This window comes from Rhinoraja longicauda, chromosome 22 (assembly GCF_053455715.1).
Source record: "Rhinoraja longicauda isolate Sanriku21f chromosome 22, sRhiLon1.1, whole genome shotgun sequence".
Taxonomy (NCBI): domain Eukaryota; kingdom Metazoa; phylum Chordata; class Chondrichthyes; order Rajiformes; family Arhynchobatidae; genus Rhinoraja; species Rhinoraja longicauda.
In genome coordinates, this window is record NC_135974.1 from 15,050,910 (window position 1) to 15,076,118 (window position 25,209).

Consider the following 25,209-nt stretch of genomic DNA (forward strand, 5'->3'; position numbering starts at 1 on the left):
AAGATCACCCCTGATCCTCCTGTGCTCCAAGGGAATAAAGCTATTGTCTATTGTCGTACTGATTGTGCATGATCAGCCATGATCACGGTGAATGGCAGTGCTGGCTCGAAGGGCCAAATGGCCTACTCCTGCACCTATTGTCTAAAGCCCTTGCCTGCTCAACCTCTCCCTATAGCTCAGACCCTCGGGTCCTGGCAACATCCTGATAGATCTTCTCTGAACCCTTTCAAGCTTGACAAAATCTTTCTTATAACATGGTGACCAAAACTGAACACAATACTATAAATGCGGCCTCACAAATGTCTTGTACAACTGTAACATGACCTCCCAATAGCTATACTCACTACTCTGACTTGAGTCAGTATCTTGAAGACAGGCGGAGAGATACAGGGAATTTTAATGGGGATTCGAGAGCTTGGAGCCTTGTTAGCCAAGGCCGATTCTGCTAATGGTGGAGCGAATAGGAAGCATTGAGTACTAGTGTCAGGAAGTAATGTTTTAGCTTTATACAGCTTTGCTAAGGTCGCATTTGGATCATTGCCTGGTTTTTAGAAATTCTGGGTGGAAGCAGGCACCTCGGCCCGCCGAGTCCACACTGACCATCGGTCACCTGTTCACACTAGTTCTGTGTTGTCGCACTTTCGCCTCTGACACACTAGGGGCAGTTACCGAAGCCAATTAACCTGCACCTATTTGGGATGTCCAATTTTGAAGACTGCATTGATCTGTCTTTGCTTAGCCCACCCCCATAAACCAGGTGAAGTTAACACATTGCGACTTCAGAGCACTGTTTACACACACGGCAAGGAGGGATGTCACCCTGAATGAAGTGTTTTAGCTTTCTTCGGCTTTGGTTCGTTCGCATTGGGACCATTGCACGCAGTCTTTTTAAGAAATACAGCGTGGAAACAAGCCCTTCGCCCCCCCAGCAGATCTCCCTTCAGCCTCGAGCACTACATACCTTTTTAAGCTTTGCTGTGTCTTAAGTGTCTGCCCTGTTAATGGTCATGCACAAGCCACTGATGCAGCAGAGCTTCATGAACCACAAGTGGCACAGCTGGTAGAGCCACTGGCTCGCAGCCCCAGCGACCCAGGTTCAATCCTGACCTCGGGTGCTGCCTGTACGGAGTTTGCACGTCCTCCCTGTGACCACGAGGTTTCCCCCGGGTGCTCACAAATCAAAAGGCACGTGGGCAGGAAGGACAGGAAGCGTTTACGACGACAGACACAAAGTTCTGGAGTAACTCAGCGGGCCAGGCAGCATCTCTGGAGGTCGGAGAGAGGGGGAGAACTTTTTCAAAGTACGCATACCTTCAGGAGATTCCGCTGTGGAGCAGACAAAATGTAGAAACAAGGAACAGCAGATGCCAGTTTAAACAAAAGGACACAAAGTGCTGGAGTAACTCAACAAATCTTTTATTTCAATGAATAGACTGAACTTTAGCTAAGAGAATGTCTGCAGGAATGTTGAGATGTATGCACAATGGTAACAAAGCCGATTTGCATTTCTATAGTGCCTTTAGCATGCAAGGGCTGTCAGAAAGGCAAATCGGGATGGAGGATGTTAGGGAGGGGGAGGGGATGAACTATGGACAATTAAAATAGGATGTTTAGTTCAGTTTAGAGATACAGCACGGAAATAGGCCATTTGGCCCATCGTGTCCACACCCACCAGCGATCCCCATACACAAACGCTATCCTACACGCCAGGGACAATTTACAATTTCTACTGAAGCCAATTACCCCACAAACCTGCACATCCTTGGAATGTGGGGGGAAACCAGAGCACCTGGAGAAAACCCACACGGTCACAGGGAGGGCATACAACGTCCGTACAGACAGCACCCGTAGTCAGGATCGAACCCGGGTCGCTGGCGCTGTGGGGCAACAACTACCGCTGCCTGCTTGTTGGAGGAGGAAGGGAGCAACAAGTGGCCCCCAGTGGAAGGAAGGATTACAGCTTTGCATCCATTTACTTAATCCGGGAGAGTTTAGGACCAGAGGGCACAGGCTCAGAATAAAAGGATGTACCTTTAGAATAAAGATGAGGAGGAATTTCTTTAGCCAGAGGGTGATGAATCTGTGGAATTCATTGCCACAGATGGCAGTGTAGGCCATGTCATGAGAGCAGAGATTGATGGGTTCCTGTTTAGTAAGGGCGTCAAAAGTTAAGAGGAGGAGGCAGGGGAATTGGGGCTGAGAGGGAAAAATTGATCAGCTATGATTGAATGGCATAGCAGACTTGAGGGGCCAAATGGCCTAACTCTACTCCTGTGTCTTATGGTCAATGTCACTCCCGAACATGATGCCCAGACCAGCTTAGGACGGCACAATGCTGCAGCACTAGAACTGCTGCCTCACAGCACCAGAGCTGATGCCTCACAGCATCAGAGCTGCTGCCTCACAGCGCCAGAGACCTGGGTTCCATTTTGACTATAGGTGCTGTCTGTATGGAATACGTACGTTCTCCCCGTAACTTTCCCCTGGGCGCTTGGTTTCCTCCCACATTTCAAAGACGTGCAGGTTTGTAGGTGAATTGGCTTCTGTAAATTAACTCTGAAGTGTAGGATAAACTAATGTACGGGTGATTGTTGGTCAGTGCGGGATTGAGGGGCTGAACAGCCTATTTCCACGTTGTATCTCTAATCTCTAAACTAATCTAAACTAGACTGAAGATGCAAGCTCATGTTAAATGGAACTGGTTCTGCTCTAAACTTTGCTATGAGATTATTATGCCTTTTCAAACTTTTAAGGGCGGCACAGTGGCGAAGCGGCAGAGTTGCTGCCTTACAGCGGCAGAGACTCGGGTTCGAACCTGGTGCTGTTTGTACGGTGTTTGTACGTTGTCTCTGTGACCACATGGGCTTTCTCTAGGTGCTCCTTCCGGTCTCCTCCCACACTCCATACAGGTTTGTAGGGTTAATTGGCTTCAGTGAGTTGTAAAATTGTCCCTAGTGTATATAGGTTAGTGTACTGGGTGATCACTGGTTAGCATGGACTCGGTGGGCCGAAGGGTCCGTTTCCCAGCTGTATTTCTAAAGTCTAAAGTAAAGTAAACTCCAATCATTTTGACATGGATAGCACTTTGTGGAGCCATAAAGTCATACGTTGTGGAAACAGGCCCTTCGGTCCACTTACCCCATGCTGACCAACATGTTCCATCTACACAAGTCCCACTTGCCAGTGTTTGGCCCATATCCCTCTAAACTTGTCCTATCCATGTACTTGTCTAATTGTTTCTTAAACCATGCAATAGAACCTGCCTCAACTACCTCCTCTGACAGCTTGTTCCATACACCCACCATCTTTGTGCAAAAAAAAATTACTCCTCAAATTCCCATCAAATCTTTCCCCCTTCACCTTAAACCCATGGGTGATTTCCCTACCCTGGGCAAGAGACTCTGCAACTACCCGGTCTATTCCTCTCGTGATTTTGTACACCTCTATAAGATCACCCCTCATCCTCGTGTGCTCCAAGGAACAGAGACCCAGCCTTCTCAACCTCTCCCTGTAACTCAGGCCCTCGAGTCCTGGCAACATCCTCGTAAATCTTCTCGGTACCCTTTCACACTTGACAACAAGTGCCTCCGCTGCATTTTTCGTGCTCTGAATCACCAGGTCAAAGAGTGAGTGGCTGTTGATATTGTATTGTATTGATATTGTAGCCCTCTCCATCCAAGGTCAATGTATCAGGTCGACCCTCGTGGCTGGCTTTGTACATTCATCTTTGTTATCTTTTTTTAACAAGAGTACAAAAAGTTTTCCCCTGCTGATCTCCCTCGAGAGAAATTCAATAAAAATTGCATTCACTGGATATAAAAGAGATTGGACACAAAGTGCTGGAGTAACTCAGCGGGCCAGGCAGCTTCTCTGGAGAAAAGGAATAGGTGACGTTTCGGGTCGAGACCCTTCTTCAGATCCAGCAGAATGAATATTGATTTCTCTAATTTCAAGTAACCCTTGCATTCCCTCTCTCTCCGACCCTCCCCCACCTTGGTCATCCTGCTAGTTTCACTGTTCGTAGCCCTTCATTATCACCTCTTCCACAGCCAACAATAGACAATTGTGGGCTCCACCTTTCCTTGGTCTTTGATGCCGGCTCTGATTTGTTCTGAACCTTTTCATATCTCTAGTTTCCCTCTCCCCTGACTCTCAGTCTGAAGAAGGGTCTCGACCTGTAACGTCACCTATTCCTTTTCTCCAGAGATGCTGCCTGTCCCGCTGAGATACTCCAGCTTCTTGTGTCTATCTTTGGTGTAAACCAACATCTGAAATTCCTTCCTATACATTAAGGTGATTGTTTGCTTTGGAACATTACGCATTTTTTCTTGAGTTATTCCTTCAACTGAAGAAAACCAGAATAATAACGGAACAGAAATGAGTCCTTATGGCCCACCTTGTCCAAGCCGGCTGTAATGCGTTCCATGCTAATCCTATTTGCCTGCATTAGACTCGTATCCCGAGTACCTGCCCAAGTGCCTTTAAACATCGTAATAGTATTTATCTCCATTAGGGTCGACGCAGTGGCATCGATTTAGACTTTAGAGATACAGCACGAAAACAGGCCCTTCGGCCCACTGATTCTGCGCTGGCCAGTGATCACCAGCACTATCCTACACACTAAAGGACAATTTATAATTTCCGGAAGCCAATTAACTTACAAACCTGTACATCTTTGGAGTATGGGAGGAAACCGAAGCACCTGGAGAAAACCCACCCGGTAATGTGGAGAATGTACAACTCCGTACAAACAGCACCCCTAGTCAGTTTCGAACGTGGGTCTCTGGCGCTATGAGGCAGCGGCTCTACCACTGTGCCACTGTGCTGCCATTCATTCATCCATTCATTCATTCATTCCTGCCGCTGCAATTGCTTCAGCGTTCAGGGGTCCTGCGGTGCATTTGGATACTGGTCATGACCAGAGCGTTAGCTGAGCCTGGGATCTTACTGATCTTTGGCTCAGCGCCAAACCTAATGGTTTGACCATCGACCGTGTACACTTCAAAGCTGTTTGCTTGAAAGGAACTTTCCAAGAGGAGCCGCCAAATAAAACCGGAATACTGGCGGGGAACTTCCAGCTGGAAACGGTTTTATTTGTCCATGGGCTCGGCAATACTGGTTTGGCAACTGTTTACTCCCCTCCCCCAACCGGCGGCACAGTAGCGGCACAGCTGGTAGAACCGCTGCCTCACAGTGCCGCAGACCCGGGTTCGATCCTGACCTCGGGTGCTGCTCCCTGTGTGGAGTTTGCATGTTCCCCCTTTGACGGCGTGGGTTCCCTCTCACATCCCAAAGGCGTGCAGGTTTGTAGGTTGATTGGTCGTCTGTAGTGTGCAGGGAGAAGGTGAGAAAGTGAGATAGCATAGAACTAGTGTGAATGGGTGATTAATAGTCAGCATGGACTCAGTGGACCGAAGGGCCTGTTTCCACACTGTATCTTTAAACTAGACACTGTAGCACAAAGAGTTCAACCAGAGGCCAGGGCAATGGTGTAGGGTCTTATTGGAGATGAGGAGAGGGGAGGAGGCGGGGGGGACATAAGATCTGGTGATCCCCAAAAAATACAAATCGGCAAAAATTAACTATTGCCTAATAATAATTAGTCCTCCCCCAACATCTTCACTTTATACTTCACTTCACTGTGGAATTCTCTGCCATGGAGGGCAGTGGAAGCCAAATCACTGGATGGATTTAAGAGAGAGTTAGATAGAGCTCTATGGGGCTAGTGGAATCGAGGGATATGGGGAGAAGGCAGGCACGGGTTATTGATTGGGGACGATCAGCCATGATCACAATGAAAGGCGGTGCTGGCTCAAAGGGCCGAATGGCCTCCTCCTGCACCTATTTTCTATGTTTCTGTGTTTCACAGTGAACCTCCACCCTGAAGGAAGGGTCCAGACCCAAAACGTCACCCATCCTTTTTCTCCAGAGATGCTGAGTTACCCCAGCAGTTTGTGCCTGATCGAGAGAAGTTGGTTCTTTTCCCAGTCCTTCAATCTGTCACGGGATGATTCTATGAAGTTGTTTTGTTCTGAGAGCGAGATATATTTGCAGGCGGATCTGGTTCTCCCCCTCGGCACCCCCTCTCAAGACACCCCCCCCCACCCAACCACCACCACCACAACAACAACGACCCCCTCCCCTCCCCCATTCCGTCCCTCTTGTCGGGGGTGGGTCGCTGGTGAGGTTGCAGCTCGATGAACAAATGCCTGGCAGGCTGGAAGAGGGGAAGGCACGGAGCAGAGCTTCGGTATTCCAATAACTTCAGTCTCGGCTCCACCAAGTCTGGCGTGGCGGACTGCTGGGAGTCATTACTGTTCCATCAGGGCTAAACCCCCCCCCCCCCCTTCCACTCTGCCTCCAGCCCTGTAAGACCATGGCACAGTTCCCAGCCGCTACCTCCCACTCTTGCCTCGCTCCCTGCCCTTTCTTCAGGCCGGGCCGGGCTGATCTCTCCCCCACCGTCTCCCCCCCCCCCCCCCCCCCGTTACGTTACTCAGAGGGCAAGGCAGGGCCGCCAGACCCGTCCCAAACCTTCAGAGCTCACCCCCAGCTGATGAAACGCGTTTTAAAAGACTTGCCCCTCCCGTGACCCCGTCACCCGCCAACGTCAAGGGAACGCAGAGCAAAGTGCAACGCTGCTGGAAGAGCTCAGCAAGCCAGTCAGCCTCCGCGGGGGGAGAAAATGGATACAACAACATCCTGCATTTGTATAGCCACACACCATGAAGTCACCCCCCCCCACCCAAGTGTTTAATATCCCGTGTAGAAAGAGTAGGTCGGAAGTGGGATAGAGAGGAGGGGGGGGGGGTCAATTATCACACTGTGGGATCTCCCCGTGTACTGTCTGGTCACTTGTAGTGTTATTCAATGATTCAATGATACTTTATTCTCACACGTATCCAGGGACAGTGAAATGCTTTTGATAAAATCACATAGCAGACCTCACCTAGGCACTACTCAAGAGTCGCCACGTTTCTGGCGCCGACAAAGTTCATCGCACAGCTTTATCTTCTGCTCGCAGCAGCGACCCAGGACTGCCGCCGCACCCCCCACCCACCCCCCCAGCAAGTCCCCCCCACACACATAATATATATGTATATATATAATTTAAAATGTGTGTGTGTGTAGAACATAGAACAGCGCTGCACAGGAACAGGCCCTTCACCCCACAATGTCTGTGCCAAACATGATGCCAAGAACAACACTTATCTGCACATAATCCACATTCTCAATTCCCTGCATATCCAAAAGCCTCTTAAATGCCACCATCATATCTCCCTCCACCACCTCCGGCAGCATGTTCCAGGCACCCACCACCCTCTGTGTAAAATAAATTTGCCCCACACATCACCTTTAAACTTTGTCCCTCTCAGCTTACAATCAAGTCAAACTCAAGTACAATAGATCGAGCAATGGGTGAAGATACTGTGTGCAGAATATAGTTCTCAGCATTGTAGTCCCATTGTCTAAGTCCAACGTCCTCAATGGGGTAGAGGTGAATCGGACAGTACCCCAGCTTATGGAAGGACCATTCACAAGCCTGATAACGGAGGGGAAGGAGCTGTTCCTGAGTCTGGTGGTGCGTGCTTTCATGCTTCTGAACACGGCAATTCTCCCATGTTACAAGATGCTATACTAATGCAACAAAACATAGAGTGCTGGACGAACTCAGCGGGTCGGGCAGCATCTGCGGAGGGAATTGACAGGCAGCCTTTTGGATCGGGGGCCTTCTTCAGATTGACTGGCTCATCATTGGGTTGAGTCAGATTGATTTACTGGTCAACCATCAGTGGGTCCGGCAGCATCTCTGCAGGTGACACGGTGGCGCAGCGGTAGAGTTGCTGCCTTACAGAGGCCCTGGTTCGATCCTGAATACAGGTGCTGTCTGTACGGAGTTTATACGTTCTCCCCGTGACCATGTGGGATTTCTCCGGGTGTCCCGGTTCCCTCCCACACTCCAAAGACGTGTGGGTTTGTATGTTGATTGGTGAGTGCTTGAAATGCCAGGACATAGAAGGATACTATACTTTCCAGGTTCTGGTAAAAGGAAACAGTGTAAGTGAGTATCCGATGGCTGGCAAAGACAAGATGGGCCGAAGGGCCTGGTTCCAGGCTGTATGACTCTATAACTTGGCAGGGGTGTAGCACGACGTGCTGGCTGGCTGTGCCTGAACATATCGTGAGTCCAGCTGATGACAATACTTTACACTTTGCCAGGAATTAAATCAAGGGGCTTTGAATGTCATAAACTATCAAAATTGTTATCGTCTCAGCTATGCTGTTTCTGGTAATGAGAACCAGGCGAGAGTTATTTTCGGAGCCACATCTGTCTCGAGAGGCCTTCTGAGTGAAGGCAGATGTGGTCGATCCTGCTCTTGTCCCTGGCCTACATGAATGCTTGCTAACGTCAAAAAGGCAGTCAGCATCATCAGAGACCCACACCACCCTGGTCACGCTCTCATTTCACCCCTGCCATCAGGGTGAAGGTACAGGAGCCTGAAAACTGTAACGTCCGGGTTCAGGAACAGCTTCTTCCCTACAACCATCAGGTTATTAAACGCAACGTCCAAATTAGCTCCGAAATACATAGACTTGGGGGCATTATTTTTTACTTTTGCACTATTATTGTTTGTGTGTTTATCTGTGGGCGGGGGACAGGCTGGGTCGGGTGGTGCAGCGATAGACTTCATGCCTCACAGCGCCAGAGACCCGGGTTCAATCCTGACCACATGTGCTGTCTGTTCGGAGTTTATACATTTTCCCTGTGACCGCATGGGTTTTCTCCGGGTGCTCTCCAAAGACATGCAGGTTGTTGGTTAATTGGCTTCCATAAAGATTGTAAATTGTCCATGGCTTCAATAATAATGCTGGGGTACGGGGTGATTGCTGGTCAGCAAGGACTCAGTGGGACTTCATCTGGATGTGTGTGTGTGTGATATATATATATATATATACATACATACACATACACATATACACACACACCCCTACCTCCTTCCCCCCAGGCTTCCAGCAGTTCAGTGGTGGGTGGCTGTGGATGGTGTGAGGTGGGTGAGAGGCAATGGGTCAGGGGACGGGTCGGGGAAAGGGGGTGGGTCGGGGATGGCTGGGTTGAGACTGGCTGGGTTGACTGGGGCTGCCGAGAAGCCTGTAACTGACAGAGAACATATGGCTCTCCTCACTCACTAAATATGTGCCAGCACTCCTTCAGCAGAGACTGGAGAACTGATCCTGGGAACCTTCACAACTGCCTTTGACCATCAGTGGTGGGGGTGGTGCAGCAACAAAACAAAAGCCAGACCCTGTCAGAAATAACCCTCTCCATGTTAGTGGGATGATCTAGTACAGCCCTGACTGAATCCCTGGGCTCTGGTAACAAACCTTCCCTGTATCCCAAGGGTTTAACTGTGGGAGAAGGTCATGGAGTTTTCAGTTTTAGAGATACAGGCCCCGAGCCCACGCCGATTGACCAGTGATCATCCTGTACACAGGCACTATCCTACACACTGGGGACAGTTTACAATTTACAGAAGTCAATTGACCTTCAAATCTGTAGGTCTTTGGAGTGTGGGAGAAAACCAGAGCACTCTGAGAAAACCCGGAGAAGGAGGGAGGCAGATGGAGAGAGAGAGAGAGATGAGGGAGGGAGAGGTGGAGTGAGGGAAGAGAGAGGAGGAGATGGAGAGAGATAAGTGGGAGAGGGCGAGAGAGAAAGAGGGAGGACGAGGAAGAAAGTGAAAGAAGGAAGGAGAGAGGGAGAGGGAAGGCAACTGGGAGATGGAGGGAGAGAGAGAAGGGAAGGGGGGAGATGTAGAGAGGATGGGGTGGATTTGTTTCACTGTTTCAGTTTAAATGCATGTAGGATGGAGGGACAGAGAAGGACTGATGGAGGGAGAGAAAGAGAGAGGGCAGGGAGGGAAGAGAGAGAGATAGATGGAGGGGAATGAGGGAGGTAGATAGAGAGGGAATGAGGGAGGTAGATAGAGAAGGAAGGAGGAAGGAGAGAGGAAGGGGAATGACACAAGGAGATGAGGGGAGAGAGCTAGAAATACAAAGAGAAGGAAGGGGTAATGGAGAAGAAAGCGCGAGAAGGGGGGAGATTTAACTTGTTTGAATGAGTTTCCATTCTCATCTAGATCGCAACGGCATAGGGAGCCTGCAGCGTACGTATCCTAGCGTATGCCCAACACTTGGCAGAGTAGACTTGATGGGCCGAATGGCCTAATTCTGCTCCTATAACTTATGAACCACCAAATTCCAATCCAAACTGTAGGCGTTTTTGCTGGAACTAAATACCCATCAGGGTGGAAGGGGAAGGAAAACGATGCTGAAGCAACCGCTCTCCCTCGATCTGCTGCTCTAAGTTCATAACCTCATACGTTCTAGGAGCAGAATCAGGCCATTCAGCCCATCAAGCCTACACCATTCATTCATGGCTGATCTATCTTCCCCTCTCAACCCTATTCCCCTGCCTTCACTGTACCAATCAAGAATCTATCAATCTCTGCCTTAAAAATATCAATCGTCTTGGGCTCCACAGCCTTCTGTGGCAATGAATTCACCACCCACTGCCTAAAGAAATTCCTCCTCCTTTCCTTCCTAAAGGAACGTTCTTTTATTGTGAGGTGAGAGTGGAATGGGACGGGCAGCCCGAGGTGTGCTCTGGGCATTTCGAAGAGGCCGTTTCGAAGCTCGCCGCTGCCTGACAAGACCGAGCACAGACTGCATGGCCCGGGGATGGACCAGGTGGCTTTGCAGCTGCAACACCTGCGCAAGGCAGGTGTGAAAGTCACCCGTGCTGTTGGGAGAATCTAAAGCAGCACCTTTGGAATCTGCAGCAGCTTGGACAGGTGTTCACATGTTGAGGTGAAGCTTGGAGGGTATTGTTTACAGTAAATGTTCAGTGATTCAGTCTGCTTGGAGACCAATTCCTGATCCCGGAATAAGGTTTTAGTTTTGGAGATACAGCATGGAAGCAGGCCCTTCGGCCCACCGAGTCCGCGCCAACTATCGATCACCCGCTCACACTAGTTCTACGTTATCCCACTGTTGCATCCCTCCCCCTACACTGGGGGCAATTTACAGAAGAACAATTAACCTACAATTCCACACGCCTTTGAGATGTGGGAGGAAACCAGGGCACCCGGAGGAAACCCACATGGTCACAGGGAGAACGGGCTAACTCCGTACAGACAGCATCCGTAGCCACCATCAAACCTCTGGTGCTGTAAGGCAGCATCTCTCTTGCTTCATTCATTCATAAATAGAAACATAGAAAATAGGTGCAGGAGCAGGCCATTCGGCCCTTCAAGCCAGCACCGCCATCCAATATGATCATGTCTGATCGTCCAAAATCAGTAACCCATTCCTGCTTTTTCCCCATATCCCTTGATTCCCTGAGCCCCAAGAGCTAAATCTAACTCTCTCATGAAAACATCCAGTGAATTGGCCTCCACTGCTTTCTGTGGCAGAGAATTCCACAGATTCACAACTCTCTGGGTGAAAGAGTTTTTCCTCATCTCAGTCCTAAATGGCCTACCCCTTATTCTTAAACTGTGATCCCTGGTTCTGGACTCCACCAACATATCATATCATATCATATATATATACAGCCGGAAACAGGCCTTTTCGGCCCTCCAAGTCCGTGCCGCCCAGTGATCCCCGTACATTAACACTATCCTACACCCACTAGGGACAATTTTTACATTTACCCGCCAATTAACCTACAAACCTGTACGTCTTTGGAGTGTGGGAGGAAATCGAAGATCTCGGAGAAAACCCACGCAGGTCACGGGGAGAACGTACAAACTCCTTACAGTGCAGCACCCGTAGTCAGGATCGAACCTGAGTCTCCGGCGCTGCATTCGCTGTAAAGCAGCAACTCTACCGCTGCGCTACCGTGCCATCAAGGAAAAAAAATCTGCATCTACCCTGTCCAATCCTCTTAAGAATTTTATATGTTTCTATGATATATATATAATATATATATATACACACAGTATGGTATACATATTTAATACACACACACACACGAGGTCTCACCAACGTCCTGCATAACTGAAGGATGACTGATAATAACATTAGAAGATAGAACATAGAGCAGGACAGCACAGGAATGGGCCCTTCAGCCCACAATGCATGTCCCAAACATGATCCCAAGTTAAATTAATCTCATCTACCTCTACATGATCCATATTCCTCTATTCCCTGCACTTCCATGTTTCTATCTAAAGGACTCTTAAATGCCACTATCGTTATTGCCTCCACCACCATCCCTGGCAGTACATACTGTTGTGGCTCGGCCTCCACCACACTCTGTGTAACAATCTGTGAGGTTTTCTAATTACTTGGCGTACCTGCATACTAGTTGTTTCAGAATCATGTACCAGCACACCAGGTCCTTTTGCATGCCTCAGACCATTGCAACGTTAGAGACACAGCATGGAAACAGGCCCTTCAGCCCATCCATCATCAAACATCCATTTACATCAATCTTCTTCAGACTGAAGGGTCCCGACCTGAAACATCACCTATCCACGTTCCCTAGAGGTTGCCTGACCCGCTGAGTTACTCCGACACTTTGTGTCTAAATGTGTTTTGCTGGACGACAACACGGCAACCAGTTCACTTTCCCCTTCCCCACCCCTCCTCGTTCCTGCCCTTCTCCCTACAAACACAGGGTCCCAGGTACGAGCTGCTCTACCACCTTCTCAAACACATCCCCGTAAGAGGGGCACCAGGGGAGGTGACTGTAGTTCCTCAAAGTTGGAATAAACTTGGTCATCCCAACCACGAGCAAACAAACAACTCCCGGTCTCCAAACATTTCAACTCCCCCTCCCAATCCCACACTGACCTTTCTGTCCTGGGCCTCCTCCACTGTCAGAGTGAGGCCACGCACAAATTGGAGGAACAGCACCTCATATTTCACTTGGCAGCTTACAACCCAGTGGTATGAATGTTGAATTCTCTAATTTCAAGTGACTCCTGCATTCCCCCTTCCCCCCCCCCCCCGCACCCCCATCCCCCCCCCCCCCCCCCCGCACCCCCATCCCCCCACCTCCAGTTGTCCTACCAGTTCCACTATTCGCATCCTTGATTCCCTTCATTATCAACTCTTCCCCAGCCAACAATGGACCATTATAGACTCTGCCATTCCTTGGTCATCTATTGTCCACCCTGATTTGTTCCCGTCTCTTCCTATCTCCAGTTACCATCCCCACTCTACTTTCAGTCTGAAGAAGGGTCCTGACCCGAAACATCACCCATTCTTTTTTCTCCAGAGATGCTGCTTGAACCGCTGAGTTACTCCTGCACTCAGTCTATCTTTGGTGTAAACCAGCACCTGCAGTTCTTTGCTTCTACCACTAATCACTTGCCAGGTTTTGTCCTCCCCCCTCGTATCATCAGACTGAAGAAGGGTCCTGACCCAAAACAACACCTAGTTCAATAGTACTTTATCAACACAAGTACCTAGATACAGTGATATTTTTGTTTTGCATACAATCCAGCAAAATCATACTATTCATTAGCACAATCATACCCAAGTACAAGAGTGGTGAATTTGTGGAATTCATTGCCAAGGTCGGCTGTGGAGGCATATCAACGAATATTTTTACGGCAGTGATAGAATCTTGATTAGTGCAGGTGTCAGGGGTTATGGGGAGAAGGCCGGAGAATGGGGTGGAGGGGAAGATAGATCAGCCATAAATGAATGGCGGAGTAGACTTGATGGGCTGAATGGCCTAATTCCACTCCTGTCACTTATGATTCATTCCTTCCGACACTGCAGACAACATCTAGATGTGGAAGAGCCAAGCAGGAGCCCCCCTGTTGTGCCAGAGCAGAGAGAGCCTGTCGATGCAAGCAGGCGGATACCCCGACAACATGAAGCAAAAGCTGCTCTCAAACCCGAGACGCTCTTTAGAGTCTTTCAAAGCATTTCTCGCCAGGCAGCATTCCGAGATGCAACACTCCTGCCCAGCTGCAAGATAAACTAGATCAGTAGCCAAAATAACAGCCGTTTAATTTCCGCCTCCCCTCCCTCTCCTGCCTGAAGACGCCCGAGGCCACAGAACATGACAAGTGTTCTCACGCCTATCAATAAAAAACACTGTGTGTGCCAACTGAGTCCATTCAGGGTGTTGGAAAGTGCTACTGGAAAAGCTGGTAAACTGGGTGGTTTATCTGCACCTTAGCTGGGGAACAGAGGACATACGGAAGTATAGGCACAAAGTGCTGGAGTCATTCAGCGGGTCAGACGGCATCTCTGGAGGAAAGCAGGATACAGAGCCATAGAGTCATACAGTGTGGAAACAGGCCCTTCAGCCAACATGCCCCATCTGTACTAGCCTCACCTGCCTGCATTTGGCCCATATCCCTCTAAACCTGTACCTAATTGTTTCTGTCTAAACATTGCAATTGTCCTTGCCTCAACTACCTCCTCTGGCAGCTCGTTCCATACACCCACCACTCTTTGTGTGAGAAAGTTATCCCTCAGATGCTGCCTGACCTGCTGAGTTACTCCAGCATTTTGTGAAACCTCGAATACCTATTATATCTTTGCCCCTTCTGGAGTAACCGAGTGAGTCAGGCAGATTCTCTGGAGAAAAAGTCAGAGTAACTCATCGGGTCAGGCAGCATCTGTGGAGGAGGGATAGATATTTAAGAGTGGTACAGTGGGTGCTATCTATGCGGAGTTCGCACGTTCTCCCTGGATTTTCTCCTGGTGCTCTGGTTTCCTCCCTCAACCCAAAGACATGCGGGTTTGCAGATTAATCAGCTTCTGTAAATTGCCCCTAGTCTGCAGGATAGAGCTCGTGTACAGGTTTACAATTTATGTAAAAATTTGGTAAGATTTGTTAATTGTCCCTGGTGTGTAGGATAGTGTAAGTGTACAGGGTGACCGCTGATCAGCGCGGACCCGGTGGGCCGAAGGGCCTGCTTCCACGCTGTATCCTACAGAGGTCCCAAGTACTCTCTCAAGTAACTAGTACTCTTGCACCACCCTTCAAGCATCAAGGAAGTTTGTTTAACTGTGGTTTTAGTTTTAACTTTAGAGATACAGGCCCTTCGGCCCACTGAGTCCATGCTGACCAGTGATCCTGACTCTATCTTGCACACTAGGGGCAATTTACAGAAGCCAATTAACCTACAAACCTGCACATCTTTCGAGATGTGGGAGGAAAGCAGAAAACCCAGACGGAACCCACGCGGTCATAGGGAGAACGTGCAAACTCCGCTCAGACAGCACCTGTAGTCAAGATCGAACGAGGGTGTCCGGTGCTGTGAGGCAGCAACTCTACAGCTACACCACAGCAAAGTGAATAATCCATTCTACATGTTGACAGCGGCCGGCTGTGGGAGGTGGCTGGAACATGCATGGCAGGTCCCCAGGAAGTCAGCACTCCTGAGTGTTTATTTTTCTAGCGATAAGGAGAGAGAAGAGAGAGTAAAGGGCCGGATTGGGGAGCTGGAAGTAGATGATGCAATTAGCTCGGATGTCAGGTGTCCATATGATCAGGTGCGAGACAATCCTCACAGCAGGATCTTTCTCAGGAGGAGGCCATTCTGCCCATTGTATCTGTGCCAGCTCTTTGGCAGTTTTGCAATTAATCTCAGACCATCTGCTTCCCTTCCAAGCCTTGCCAATTAATCTCTTTCAAGCACTTTAATTTAGTTTAGAAATACAGGACGGAAATACAGGCCCTTCGGCCCACCGAGTCCATGCCAACCAGCGATCCCTGCACACTAACTCTGAGCTACGCACACTAGGAGCAATTTATCATTTTTACTGAAGCCATTAACCTACAAACCCACACGTCTTTGGAGTGTGGGAGGGAATCGGAGCACCCGGAGAAAACTCACACAGGTCACAGGGAGAATGTACAAACTCCACAGCACCCGTGGTCAGGATTGAACCTGGGTCTCTGGTGCTGTAAGGCTGCAACTCTACCACTGCGCCTCTGTGCAGCCTACTAATCCAAGCCTGTTCCTAAAGATCCCATTGAATGCATTTACTCTGCTCCTTAGGGCAACCTGTCCCGTATCAGAGGAAGGGAACTTTACTCCTTGTAGAGGAGTCTGAAGAAGGGTCTCGGCCCAAAATGTCACCTATTATTTTCCTCCAGAGATGCTGCCTGACCAGCTGAATTACTCCAGCTTTTTGTGACCATCTTCGGTTTAAACCCGCATCTGCAGTTCCTTCATTCCACATTTACTCCTTGTACCTTTGGTCTATTATCAGTTTAAACCCGTGTCCATCTGGCACCTGAAGCCCTGGCCACACCCGGGTGCTGAATGTGTGGAGTTTGTACGTTCTCCGTGTGACCGCATGGGCTTCCTCCGGGCGCTCCTGTTTCCTCCCACAACCCAAACACGTGCAGGTTTGGAGGTCAATTGGCCCTTTGTTATTTGTCTCTTGTGTGGAAGTGGGATAACATAGAACTAGTGTACCAATCGATGGTCGGCGTGGACTCGGAGGGCCGAAGAGCCTATTTCCAAGCTGTGTCTTTCAATCAATCAATTAAATTATATTCATGGGCTTGCATCTGTAGGTGGTTGCAGAAAGAACATTTCCTCTCGAGGGAGGTCACGAGAAAGTGGAATAACATAGAACTAGTGTGAGTGGGTGACTGATGGTCAGCATGGACTCAGTGGGCCGAAGGGCCTGTTTCTATAGCCGTTTAGACCGAAGATGGACACAAACAGGCCCTTTGGCCCACCGAGTCTGCGCCAACCAGCCATCACCCCGCACACTAACACTATCCTACACACACTACGGACAATTTACAATTTTACCAAAACCAATTAACCTACAAACCTGGAGTGTGGGAGGAAACCAGAGCACCCCGGAGAAAGCCCACGCGGTCATAGGGAGAACGTGTAAAATCGTACAGACAGCACCCAAGATCAGGATGGAACCCGGGTCTCTGGCGCTGTGAGGCCGCAACTCCATCCCTGCGCCACTGTGCCGCCCACGCTACACATGACAATAATATACTAAACTAACAATAAACACTCACTAGAGTCCACACAAGAAGATGACAACAATGTCTGTTCTTTGGCGACGCAGTGGTAGAGTTGCTGCCTTACAGCGCCAGAGACCCGGGTTCAATCCTGACTACGGGTGCTATCTGTAAGGAGTTTGTATGTTCTGCCTGGGACTGTATGTGGTTTCCTCCCACATTCTAACAACAATCGGGTTTGTAGGTTAATTGGCTTCAGTAAAATTGTCCCTAGTGTGTAGGATAGTGCTAGTGCACGGGGTGATCGCTGCTCAGCGTGGACTCGGTTGGCCGAAGGGCCTGTTTCCTCACTGTATCTCTAAACTAAAATTGCTCCAAAGAACAAAAGGAATTCGAGTAACAGGGGTGGAAAGTGGCACAGAAACACAACTTGTTCTTTCCTGTCTGCACCCCGGTTGTGGCTTCCACAGGAGGCAGGTTTTAATTAACCTGGGTTTATCTGTGGGAACAACGCGCTTCTGTCGGGCTGCAGGAGGTGTTCCCAGCTCCTCTGGACCTGGCAGATGGGAGCTCAGTTTTATCTCTTCTGCAGGGGAACAGGTGGGATGTGCTTGGGCTCAATTCCCACAACTGCTGCCAGGCTTCCAGCCTTCTGGTGGAAAGGATGGCATCGCCAGTGTCCAAAGCAGCTGACAGCACTCACGGAGCGAGGGAGGGGAGGGGGAGGGAGGGAGAGAGAGAGTGATAATGAATATGTCTTTGACCAAGAGCGAGAGAGGGAGAGAGGGATAGTGAATATGTGTGTTTGATCGAGAGAATGAATGAATGAATGTGTGTGACAAGACAGAGAGAGAGAGAGAGAGAGAGAGAGAGAGAGAGAGAGAGAGAGAGAGAGAGAGAGAGAGAAAGAAAGAGAATGAACATGTGTGTGTGTGTGTGTGCGCGCGATAGAGAAAGAGAGAGAGAGAATGAACAAATAAGCGTGTGTGACCGAGAGACAGAATGGACATGTGTGTGACCGTGAGGGCGCGAGAATGAAGGGGACACACAGATGGGGAAAGGGAGGTTACTGCCATGTTTGGCAGCAGGCAGAAGATAGGACTGTGCAGTGAACTTTTGTAACTTTGTCGGCACCAAAACATGGCCACACTGGTGTACTGCCGAGGTGAGGTCTGCTGTATGGTTTTACTGGATTGTATGCTGAACAAAGCATTTCACGGTACCTAGGTACATGTGACAATAAAATATCATTGCATTGAATTGCCTCACCCTGCCTTCTCACTGCAACTCCTCCCTTTCCCCCCATTCCTGCTGCTCTGATGAATTGTGCCCCTCTATCATTAGTCTCTTCCATCGTTGGCTGTGATTTCCACCACCAGATACTGTGGCACTGTCTCTCGGAATCACTCCACTCCTTCATAACCCTGTTTACTAAGCCCTCCTTTGCTCTTTCTAATCTGGCTTAAGGTCTGTTATCCCCAATGCATCTGTGAAGTGGCTGGGGTCATTTCCCCACCATAAATGTGTCATGAAAATGAAGATGTATAGAAAACAATCACTGCCTGTGTGACCGCGCTATTATTGACTGTGTTTTAGTTTAGTTCAGAGATACAACACTGAAATAGGCCCTTCGGCCCAATGAGGCGCGCCGATTAACCATCACCCTATATACTTGCACTATCCTACACACGAGGGATAACTTACCATTTACAGAAACCAATTAACCTCCAAACCTGCACGTCTTGGGAGTGTGGGGGGGGAAATCGGAGCACCAGGGGAAAACCCATGTGGTCACAGGCAGGTCAAGCAGCATCTCTGGAGCCCATCTCTGAGCCTTTGTGGCCAGCTGCAGCTGGGACTGTAAAATGGCGTCAAAATGGCACCTCTCACATACGGAGACAATGGGCTGTTTAGTTTAGTTTAGGTTAGAGATAGCGTGGAAACAGGCCCTTCGGCCCATCGAGTCTGTGCCAAGCAGCAATCCCCGCACACTAACACTGTCCTGCACACACTAGGGACAATTTACAATTTTACCAAGTCAATTAGCCTACAAACCTGTGCGTCTTTGGCGTGCAGGAGCTAGCTGGAGCTTCCATGCAGGTCACAGGGAGAACATACAAACTCTGTGCAGACAGCACCCACAGTCAGGAGGAAGGCCAGGTTTCTGGCACTGTAAGGCAGCAACTCTACTGCTGTGCCATCTTGTCGCCCATTCTGCACTAACCCGGGGCATTGTGCTTATATACGCAGATAGTCATGCTGAGCTGTAGGCAAAACATGTATTTCACTGCAGTATAAGAAAATAACTGCAGATGCTGGTACAAATCGATTTATTCACAAAATGCTGGAGTAACTCAGCAGGTCAGGCAGCATCTCGGGAGAGAAGGAATGGGTGACGTTTCGGGTCGAGACCCTTCTTCAGATACCATAGGCTCCCGACCTGAAACGTCACCTATACACGTTTCTCCAGACATGCTGCCTGACCAGCTGAGTTACTCCAGCACTTTGTTTTTTTTAAAAATGTAAACCAGCATCTGCAGTTTTTTGTTTCAAGCATGACTGGTTTGGTGTAAATGACCAGGAGATCCAGAAAGTAATTAACTGCAAACACAAGGGTTTCTTGGACTATAATCTGCTCAATGCCTCAGGGCATGGAAACAAGACACCCAATGCTGTGCGGGCATAACAGAAGACCTACAGAAAAAAAGATAGACACAAAGTGCAGGAGTAATTCAGCAGGTCAGGCAGCAACTCTGGAGAAAAAGAAACAATACTGGTTGCAAAGAATGTACATTTTTATCAGGATGCATCACAGCACGCTTTGGGAACAGCTCCATCCAAAACGGCAAGAAATTGTAGAGAATTGTGGACGCAGCCCAGACCATCACACAAACCAACCTCCCTTCCATTGACTCCATCTACACTTCACGCTGCCTCGGCAAGGCCACCAGCATAATCAAGGACCAACTATGTTTAGAGTTGTTTCTTTCTCCTTGAGATGTGGTGGAATTTCCAGTGCAACGATGCCTTGTCTTTGCAGCCATGTCATCACCTCTTGGACTCTCTCAACAAACCAGTTCCTGTGCTTTCTGGCTGCAAAACCAATTGTCTCTTCACATCTGAACTAACATCATTGGACCTCTCCCCCGGGCTAACATTCCAGGTATTTGAAGCCATAATTAAAACATAGAACAGTGCAGCACAAGAACAGGCCCTTCGGCCCACAATGCCTGTGGCGTACAGGGTGCCAAATTAAGCCAATCTCCTCTGCCTGCACATGATCCATATCCCTCCATTCCCTGTTCATCCATGTGCCTATCTAAACGCTCTTTAAACCCACGACCGCATCTGCTCCACCATCACTCCTGGCAACGCGTTCCAGGCCCCCACCACCCTCTGGGTAAAAAAACTTGCTCTGCACATTTAAAAAAAAGAATTTTGAACATGAAGGATACAAATTGGCGCCAGAAACGTGGTGATTCTTGTATACTGCCTTAGTGCAATTTATTATCTTTATGAAGGACCCAAAATGACACCTATCCATCTTCTCAGGAGATGCCGATGAAACAAGGAACTGCAGCTGCTGGTTAATTCACAAATGGATACAAAGTGCTGGACACTTGATTAACCAAATGTAGAACGGTTCATTGTTAGCTGAGGGGAAGGTGACAAGGAGGCATACAATCAGTAAAATTAATCAGAAGACCAGTGAAACCAGTCGGAGAACTAGGGTGGGGGATGGACGGAGAGAGTGGGAAAGCAAAGATTACTTGAAGTTAGAGAAATCAATATTCATACTGCAGGTACAATAGACAATAGGTGCAGGAGGAGGCCATTCGGCCCTTCGAGCCAGCACCACCATTCAATGTGATCATGGCTGATCATTCCCAATCAGTACCCCATTCCTGCCTTCTCCCCATACCCCCTGACTCCGCTATCCTTAAGAGCTCTATCTAGCTCTCTCTTGAAAGCACTCAAGAGAATTGGCCTCCACCGCCTTTCTGAGGCAGAGAATTCCACAGATTTTGAACTCTGACTGAAAAAGATTTTCCCCATCTCCTTTCTAAATGGCCTACCCCTTATTCTTAAACCGCGGGAAAATGGGACGAGCTTAGATGGGGCATCTTGGTCTGCATGGACAAGTTGGGCTGTTTCCGTGCTCTATCTGCATCTCAAGAGTGCAGAGAAGATTCACGAGGATGTTGCCAGGACTGGAGGGCCTGAACTATAGGGAGAGTTTGGTCAGGCTAAGAATTCACTCCTTCGAGCACAGGATGAGTGGTGATCTTTGAGAGGTGTACCAGATAATGAGCAGGATAGGGTGAATGCACAGAGTCTTTTGCTCCGAGTAGGGGAATCAAAAACCAGAGGACATAAGTTGAAGGTGAGAGGGGAAAGTTTTAATAGGAACCTGAGGAGCAACTTTTTCACACAAAAGATGGTGGGTGTATGGAACGTACTGCCGGGGGGGAAATAGTTGAGGCAGGTACTATCACAATGTTTAAGAAACATTCGGCCAGGTACTTGAATAGGATAAATTTGGAGGGATATGGACCAAACGCAGGCGGGAGGGACTAGTACAGTTGGACATGTTGGTTAGCGTGGGCAAGTTGGACTGAAGGGCCTGTATGACTCTGTGAAGCGGGGGGGGGGGGGGCAAGTCATACTCAATCCTGAGGACCTACTTAGGAGGCAGAGGAATAACCATGTATAGAACAAAATCACATTAAGTTGAAATCTGAAGGGTCTCGACCCCAAACGTCACCCATTCCTTCTCTCCTGAGATGCTGCCTGACCTGCTGAGTTGCTCCATCATTTTGTGAATAAATACCTTGGATTTGTACCAGCATCTGCAGTTGTTTCCTTACACTACTTGAAGTTGACCTTGTACATGCGACACATATCTCGATCCTCCTTCCATGCACAGACACCACATGCTTGAATGTATCACTACCCCCGTTACCGTGTAACACGTATCACAATCTGTGTTGTTCCCAGCCGTTGCGCGTGTGACATTTACCCCTCTGATAACTTTATACAAAACCAATAATCCACTTGTTGAACTGGGCACAAGAAGGCGGGAGGCGCACAAAGAACAATAACGAAACAAAATCAATCAAAGATCAACTGTCACCAAAAATAGATCGATACTATTTTTTTTTTTAAAACCTTGTAAATGAAAAAATATATGTCCCCCTTCATTGGTTCTTCTTAATGGAATAAACAGCTGCATGTTAAGTCGGGGTTTTTAAATGGAATTGATACTTGACCGAAGGCACATAAATCATTAAATGGACCGTGTCAGACTAAACGCGACCCCTCCACACAATGACTCTGTTGCCATTGATTCCCTGCGCGTTTACAAACTCTCTCTCTCTCCCCCCCCCTCTCTCTCTCTCCTTCTCCCTCTCTCTCTCCTTCTCTCTCTCTCTCTCTCTCTCTCCCCCCCTCTCTCTCTCTCCTTCTCCCTCTCTCTTCTCCCTCTCCTTCACCAAAACTTACACTGGGCTAAACGCTCTTCGCCTCCCTTCTTTGGATCAATTTCTTCCCCTCCCCGAGCAACGTTGAAACCCTCTCCACCCTCCACCCCCCCCCTTGGCTTGTTGCGACAGTGTTTTCTATTTTGGAGAGGCGGGCGGCGTTGATCTTTGCAAAGAAGTGAAAAGTTGCGACAATATCCCACCCCCCCCCCCCCCTCTACTAAACAAGGGAATCAACACTCACTCTGGTACGATCCAGAAATCCCCACCATATCTCTCTTTGGCTTTTTTTGGAGATAAAGAAAACTTTTCGCGGTGGTCAGTGAGAGCGGCGTGGACTTTCACTTGGACAGAGTCAGCAGCAGTAAACCCTTCCCACGAGAGCCCCTTCCAAGTGTGATCGATTCACCAGCAGACCCTGGAATGGCAATGAGCAAGATCACACTTCAAAGCCGCGGGCCCAGCCAATGTTTGAGAGAGGCAGCGGCTCCACTTTGCATACCAGTTGGATAAACTACCGAGCAAGCACACTGAACAGACGACTAATTGTCAGCACAAACCCTTCCCCACCCCCTCCATTCACACTACATCTTCAGGCGGTTTCCCAGTGTACCCGGGGAGTTGGTTAACATTTAAATTATTTCTCTCTCACACACACATGTTTATTCCCTCATTCTCTCTTTCATGTTTATTCCCTCTCTCGCGTGTTTATTCCCTCTCACACACGTTTATTCCCTCTCACACACATGTTTATTCCCTCTCACACACATGTTTATGCCCTCTCACACACATCTTTATTCCCTCTCACATACATGTTTATTCCCTCTCACACATGTTTATTCCCCTCTAACACACATGTTTATTCCCTCTCAAAAATGTTTATTCCCTCTCACACGTATTTATTCTTTCTCACGTGTTTATTCCCTCTCACACACATGTTTATTCCCTCTCACACGTGTTTATTCTTTCTCACGTGTTTATTCCCTCTCACACACGTTTATTCCCTCTCACACGTGTTTATTCTTTCTCACGTGTTTATTCCCTCTCACACACGTTTATTCCCTCTCACACACATGTTTATTCCCTCTCACATACATGTTTATTCCCTCACACATGTTTATTCCCTCTCTCACACGTTTATTCCCTCACACACACACACATGTTTATTCCCCCTCACACACATGTTTATTCCTCACACATGTTTATTCCCTCACACACATGTTTATTCCCTCTCACACGCATGTTTATTCCCTCTCTCACATGTTTATTCCCTCTCACGCATGTTTATTCCCTCACACACATGTTTATTCCCCCTCACACACAAGTTTATTCCCTCACACACATGTTTATTCTCTCTCCCTCTCCCTCTCCCTGTGTCACACGACTAAAGCAAATTAAGTTTGTAATAGAGTCATAGAGTTATACAGGATGGAAACAGGCTATTCGGCCCAACCTGCCTACACCGACCAACATGCTCCATCTATACTAGTCCCACCTGCCTGCGTTTGGCCCATATCCCTCTGAACCTGTCCTATCCATGTACCTATCTTAAACGTTCCGATAGTCCCTGCCTCAACTACCTCCTCTGACAGCTTGTTCCATACACCCACCACCCTCTGTGTGAAAAAGTTGTGCCTCATGTTCCTATTAAATCTTTTCCCCTTCACCTTAAACCCATGTCCTCTGGTTCTCAATTCCCAATCTCTGGGCAAGATACTCTGTGCATCTACCCAATCTATTCCTTTCATGCTTTTGTACACTTGAATACTTGACATAATCTCAAGTACATTTTGTTTGGTAAATCAGCATCTGCAATTCCTTGTGTTTAAATAATCTTAGGACTCTGTTACCAACAGCAATGACATGCATTTGTGGAGCTATAGACGTCTCCGGGTGCTTAGCTAGAGTAATCTCAAACAAAATGGACAGGAGTAAGGAGATATTAGCACAGATGGTAGAAAGCTTGGTTGATAGGAAACGTAAGGAACTGCAGATGCTAGAACCTGTAGTAGAAAACAAAAGTGCTGGAGGAACTCAGAGGGTCAGGCAATATCTGCTGAGGGGAATGCAGTGTCAGAAGAAATCTACTATAATTACACTATACTCCTGTACTTGAGTATGATTGTGCTCTGTACAGCATGATTTTACTGGATTGTATGCAAAACAAAAATATGTCACTGTATCATGTGTACTACATGTGTACTACATGTGTACTACATGTAAAGTGCTGTTGAACCAGGCAACATTTTGGGTCAGGACCCTTCTTCAGTCTGATGGTACGAGGGGGGAAGGAGCCGGAAGAGAGAGGTGGGGGCAGGACAAAACCTGGCAAGTGATAAGTGGTGGGAAAACCAAGAACTGCAGGTGCTGCTTTATAACAAAGAAAGGCACAAAGTGCTGGAGTAAGGGAGCAGGTCGGGCAGCATCTCTGGAGAACAAGGATAGGTGGTGTTTTGGGTCGGGATCCTTCCTCATGCTGAAAGCGGGGGGTGGGGTGGAGAGTTGGAGGTGGGAAAAGACCAGGACAATCAGGGCCGGCCACAAATGACTTCAGGCAGGGTGGTACCCTGGTGGGCTCATTGTTGGCCAGGGAACGTGTGATCTCAAGAGGGATACAATGTGGAGAGCTACGGAACTGGTTAAATGACCAGGGGGGAGGAAGGGGGGGGAGGTGACACCAGGGCACCACCTTGCTCAATGTCATCTGCGGCCGGTCTCGATTAGTCCTGGCCTTTTCTTGCCTCCAGCTCTTCATCCCCC

General features: G+C 48.5%; 1 protein-coding gene across 1 annotated transcript in view; it reads right to left on the minus strand.

Moving 5' to 3' along the window:
• Positions 1 to 22,788, minus strand: part of LOC144604415 (protein CBFA2T1-like) — a 117,560-nt gene extending 94,772 nt beyond the window's left edge. The window contains exon 1 of the mRNA XM_078418804.1: positions 22,694 to 22,788. Coding sequence (XP_078274930.1) covers positions 22,694 to 22,721 — 28 coding nt within the window. The 5' untranslated portion in view covers positions 22,722 to 22,788. The remainder of the gene's footprint in view (positions 1 to 22,693) is intronic.
• Between the last annotated feature and the right edge of the window lie 2,421 nt (positions 22,789 to 25,209).